The 5,572-nt window shown below is 40.3% G+C and overlaps 1 protein-coding gene across 2 annotated transcripts; it reads left to right on the top strand.

Annotated features, from left to right (window-relative positions):
* Positions 1-1,124: 1,124 nt before the first annotated feature.
* Positions 1,125-5,013, top strand: LOC120671158 (cinnamoyl-CoA reductase 1-like). Of its 2 annotated transcripts, none has more exons than XM_039951431.1 (6): positions 1,125-1,358; positions 2,218-2,387; positions 2,868-3,053; positions 3,738-3,897; positions 4,218-4,317; positions 4,691-5,013. In XM_039951431.1, the coding sequence occupies exons 1-6, from the start codon at positions 1,238-1,240 to the stop codon at positions 4,821-4,823; spliced, it is 870 nt and encodes a 289-aa protein (XP_039807365.1). In that variant the 5' UTR covers positions 1,125-1,237; the 3' UTR covers positions 4,824-5,013. The 2 variants fall into 2 exon arrangements, with proteins under 2 accessions (XP_039807365.1, XP_039807364.1); XM_039951430.1 differs by having other exon boundaries at positions 4,128-4,317.
* The last annotated feature ends 559 nt before the right edge of the window (positions 5,014-5,572 follow it).

Genomic DNA, 5,572 nt, shown 5'->3' with positions numbered 1-5,572 from the left:
CTAGAACATTCTATGTCTATAAGCAGTCCCGCTGCCCCGGGTCTGACAAGGTCATGCGGCGAAAAGCAAACTCGAGAGCTTTCGCTCTGTTTGGCTAGCTGTGACTGGTAGTTAGTGCTGATTTGTTGTTAGAGAAAAATATTGTTGTCTGATGGCTGATACTGATTTGATATGAGAGAAAAGCACTGCTGGCTGGTTGACTGATAAATCAGACGAACAAAGCCGATGGTCTTTTTCTAGCTTATTTAACTCTGAAGGCCTCTGGAAGATGCATCTGCAATGCCCACCCAAGATAGGTACATGACTGCATAGTATCATAGACCTGCTGAAGAGATGGTCTTCCAAGTTTATGGGGTGTTTAGTTGGTGGAAAAATTTAGATTTGAGTACTGTAGCACATTTCGTTGTTATTTAATAATTAATGTCTAATTATGAATTAATTAGACTTAAAAGATTCGTCTTGTGGTAATCAGTTAAACTATGTAATTAGTTATTTTTTCAACTATATTTAATGCTTCATGCATGTGTCCGAAAATTCGATGTGACGGTTGGTGTGCAAATTTTTTCACAAACTAAACGCAGGCTTATTAAGAAGAGATGGTTTCCCAGATATAAATATGCCCACAAATCATCTTTAAGGACATGTTGCTACGAGTAGCAGCCTATCACAGTTACATACTTACATCCGATATGTCTTGATGTGATCTTTGTTCGAAAACCAACGGCATGTAGCTAGAGACGGTGGGCTGGAAGGCCAGCAACTGGAGATGATGCTCAGTGGCAGGCCGATTTTGTGCTATGTAAGACCAGCGTTGAATCCGAAAAATTAACATATAAATCAGGCTCAATTTTTATGCTTTTAAAAAAACTACTTTATCTGATAATGGATACTCCGTATAAGCCATCAGGACATTTGAAATATAAAAGAAATGAAGAGTCTACTTTACCAAACAACCCCATTTAGATTGTATTTTAAATAGAAAATGAACTGTTCCATGCAAAACTGCTAGAGGCTGGTAGGACCATCCCAGCAAGAAGAAATCGAGAAAAAAAAAGAACTTTGTTAATACCAACCAAAAAGAGAAACTGAAAAATAAAAAGGGTACAAAATGGATGACACCACGCCCAGACGTCTCTGGAGTCTGGACTCAGAACTTGGCCGTTCACCTCCTTCAGCGGGAGCGTGACCTCAACAGAGTACTGGGAGTGGGAGTCAAGGAGCAACCGAACCAAGAGCAATGGAGGCGGCGGGGAAGAGCGTGTGCGTGACCGGCGCGGGCGGCTTCATCGCGTCGTGGCTCGTGAAGGTCCTCCTCTCCCGGGGCTACTACTCTGTGCGCGGCACCGTGCGCGACCCAGGTATGGCTCGCAGACCCACCTCTTCTCCATCTGTTCGTCGCGCCACGGTGTTCTTGGCTGCGCGGCGGGCGATTCCTCCGTAGTCGATGTATATGCGCACGGAAAGAATTCGATTTTTTGCATTGCCTTGGGAGTTGAAGAAGCCTTTTTTCAGATCCAGATTTTTTTATACAAAACAAGTTATGTGTGGTCCTACCTCGTTGGGAACTTGAGATAATGTATTGTCCTCAGGGTGATGGGGAATCGTAGGAATTGGTGGGAGATTAATCTATTACAGCTTTCGTAGTCCGTAGGATTTGGAAGATAGCCTTAGGTAGTTCTAAATTCTAAAATTGGGATACATGCTGCTCCCCCACCCCCCTCCGAGAATATACAGGAGGAACTGCGTACAGTGTCAATTATATTAGTAGTAGGAACTGTTCAGCCATTGAAAGGTATGGCAAAATAAATTATGCAAAAGAAAACATTTCCCTTACCATCGAAATTAATGTAAAACATACTGCACGCAGTTGCCGGTTTTCTAGCCAGAAAATGAAATAGAAGCTCAGACAACTAAAGAAAATCAGAAAGCTCCTACCTTACTACACATGTTTTTTTTCCAAGAATATGCAGAATCAGAAGAAATGCTCATCTTTGTGCTACAAAGAAGTTAAAGTTCAGATACAAAGCCTGAAATAAACAGAAAAATAAAGGAAAAGGGCGCTCACTAACAGCAGGCCCAAAAAAAAGGACCTGACAAACAAAGGCAAATCAAGTTTTCTTTTTTTTTTTGTTATGATGGACCAAGATTTTTGTTTTGTAATCGTGAACCGAGAAATTATTTTTACAAATGTGAAGCTATAGCTTGTCTCTTTGGTAGGTGCTAGCAAGAATGCTCATCTCAAGGCGTTGGACGGTGCTGGGGAAAGGTTGCAGCTTCTCAAAGCTGATTTGTTGGACTACAACAGCGTTGCATCAGCGGTTGCTGGTTGTGAGGGTGTCTTCCATGTAGCTAGCCCTGTTCCCTTTGGTCGATCCTCCAACCCCGAGGTGAATTTGTCAAAAACATCTATTTTATATTTTATTCCCAGAGTTTTAAGGTCAAATAAGGCGGTTATAGATGCTTCAATGTGGTTGTTTCTAGAGTGCAACTGATGCAATTGCTGGCAAGGCTCCAACTGTATGTGAAATGTAAATTGACACACATAATTCTTCTAAAGATCTAGTTTGATAAACGAGGGAAATATTAAAAATTCCTTCAAATTTCCAATTCTGCATTTATAGGAAAAATGTTAATTCATTGAATATCTATAAACAAGCGTGAAATGTGCGATATCTTGACCATTCTTTTTGGGGCCTGTGTTTCCCCACAAGCTTAATTATGGCAAAAGATGACGATTTATCACTTCTCAGCACAGCATCATTTTAGCTTATCTATCTAGTCCTATGCTCATGCAATCTGTTACATACATTTCTTTTGTTTTTTCAATGCTATTTTGTACATAAATGTAAGTTTTGTACATTTTACAGGTGGAAGTCATAGGTCCTGCTGTCACAGGTACTGCCAATGTGTTAAAGGCTTCTTATGAGGCAAAAGTTGGTAGAGTTGTGGTGGTGTCTTCTATTGCAGCTGTGTCCAATAATCCTAACTGGCCTAAGGGCAAGGCTTTTGATGAAGATAGCTGGTCAGATGAGGAGTACTGCAGGAAGAATGAGGTGATACATTTGATCCTTAGTATAGCAGTGTCTTTGCTCATGCTAGTATTTATGTACGAATATCAAGATATATAACAAGAATTGTCTTTTCCTTTCATAGTTGACTCCTTTCATGGCAGTTTAAGCTTTTCGAGTTATTTTTGCAAATATGTTGGCTGAACTGATTAGTACAGCTTTATTTCGGTGATGCAGTCTTAATTTACAGTTAAGCACCATATGATTTAGATCCCATTGTGTGTTATTTCCACATGCTGAAATTTACTGTCCATGCCTTCTATCCTTATTTTTTTAGTAATGTGCACTCCAGGTCCCCAAATTTGTACCTCTATGTCACTTAGGTCCCTAAACTCTTAAAATGCATATTCGGGTCCCAGAACAATGTAAAGGGGTTCATCCCGGTCCCAAATACGCCATTGAGTTTCCGATGCCGACATGCGATGCCACACAGCGCCGCGCTGTGAACTTATCCAAAAAGACCCTCTTGGTTCACTCTCTCCTCTCCTCCCCAATTTTTTTCCTTCTTCCTCAAGCAGCTCATTCAGCCATGGATTTCCTGCACGCCATCTCTCCCTTTGTTCCATATCCCTCTCTCTGCCACTGCTTCCTCCTCCCCACCTCCGCGTCGTCGGGGTCTAGGTCCTGCTCTGGCTTGCCTAAAAATTATTTTCTTCAATTACCCTGCAGGATTGGTATAACCTCTCCAAAACTCTGGCAGAATGCGAGGCCTTTGCTTATGCAGAAAAAACGGGGCTAGATGTTGTAACTATTTGCCCGTCATTGGTACTTGGACCCTTGATGCAGTCTACAGTAAATGCAAGCAGTAAAGTCCTTAATTATTTCAAAGGTAGGGTTATCATGTCATCTTAGTTTCCCGTTGGTTTAAAACTTTAAATTCAGTTATATGATTAAAATGGTATTACTCAACAGTGTTTCTCTATTGCTTGTTTTCTGATTATTCATAAAGCATATTAATCAATAGCTGGAAAGATACTTTATCTACTTAAAATCAAGCTGTTCAGTTTAACAACATCATAGATGCTCAGTGTTTTTTAAAAAATAAATACATTTCTGCAGGGGATCATGACACCGTTGAAAATAGACTCAGAAATATTGTGGATGTTCGCGATGTTACTGATGCTCTTCTTCTGGCATATGAAAAACCAGAGGCATCTGGACGATACATCTGCAGTTCACATCCAATAAAAGTTTCTGATATGATGAACATATTGAAGAACTTATATCCAACTTACACTTATCCCAAAAAGTAAGTCGCCTCCTCTGAAATAATTTTGTTGTCTCCTACATGTAAGCATACAGTTTCGTTCCTCTTGTAACTTCTATAGCCTAACAAGAGAAGGATGATAACATGACTTGTCAAAAACAATAAATTTCCAATGTTTTTTCATGTTATGATAGTCCTTCAGTTCGTTCAGTAACCACACCTTTAGACATGATATAGGCGAACGGTGTTCATATCGATTTAATACTTGCGTGCATGCACAAAATTTAGAGGGCTTGGATTTTAACTCTAATGTCACTGAATTCCTGTTCGTAATGTTCGTCCTTTCAGTTTTACACTCTCTTGACCAGTTGACCTTGGTTGGAACTTATTATTTCCGTGTTTCGATGTTTTGTAGCTTTGTGGAAGTGGAAGGGAATTTTGTAGACAATTCGGAGAAACTTCAAAAGCTAGGATGGACCTTCAGGCCAATAGAGGAAACCCTTCGTGATTGCGTTGAATCCTACAAAGGATTTGGCTTACTAAATTGAGCATCCAAGTGGGGCTGTTCTCATCTGTTGTTAACTCCAAACTCTTGGTAAATAATGAAATTTAGCGACAGTGAATAAGCAGGTCCAACAGCTCAATCCCTCTCTGATTCATGTAAGCAGTGAACAGAACGTTTTTGTTGTAACGGATTGAATAATCATGAGGGAAAGCAATGTGTTTTTCAGCCTGTTTTGTCTCGGTGTTCCGGACCAAATAATTAGGCCTGAAGCTGACGATTTTATGGCTTGCAACGTATAACCGTTGTCAGAAATGGGCTCAGTTCTACTGCACATTCAGTTAGACTGAGGCTAACTCAAAGCAGGAATACAAACAACACTAGATATACAACTTGATCGTAGTTTGTGGCACATAACGTGATTGTCCACGTAGAGGTTTATAAAGATGCAGCTATATCATTATCAATATTAGGGATGGCAACGGGACTGATCCTTAGTTCCCTAGAAAACTCCTAGTTTATTGCCACAAGGAAGAAAATGAAAAAAAAAACCCCTCCGTGTTGCCAGGACTAACCGGTGGCAGGAACAGGGGCCTGTTAGCAGTCACACATGTGACTACAAGTCAATCTATCACAAAAAGAACAATGGGCCGGACACGTGGGCCAACAAGAAACCCCAAGCAAAAAAATGTCGCATTTATTGAACGGTATATTTAAATCAAAATCCAACCGAACCACTGTGTTTCTTACGGAAAAATCTTCAAAACAAGATTACACTTGAATATATTTGGATGA

Source organism: Panicum virgatum, chromosome 4N (genome assembly GCF_016808335.1).
Source record: "Panicum virgatum strain AP13 chromosome 4N, P.virgatum_v5, whole genome shotgun sequence".
Classification (NCBI taxonomy): domain Eukaryota; kingdom Viridiplantae; phylum Streptophyta; class Magnoliopsida; order Poales; family Poaceae; genus Panicum; species Panicum virgatum.
Note: the sequence above shows the minus strand (reverse complement) of the source record. Positions and strands in the feature narration are given on the sequence as shown.

What these genes read in the sequence shown, in the direction of transcription:
- LOC120671158 (XM_039951430.1), top strand. Translation starts at nt 1,238, where the DNA reads ATGGAGGCGGCGGGGAAGAGCGTGTGCGTGACCGGCGCGGGCGGCTTC. An exon ending in AGTCCTTAATTATTTCAAAG is followed by an intron (nt 3,898 to 4,127) that starts GTAGGGTTATCA and finishes ACATTTCTGCAG; the next exon opens with GGGATCATGACACCGTTGAA. An exon ending in ACTTACACTTATCCCAAAAA is followed by an intron (nt 4,318 to 4,690) that starts GTAAGTCGCCTC and finishes GATGTTTTGTAG; the next exon opens with CTTTGTGGAAGTGGAAGGGA.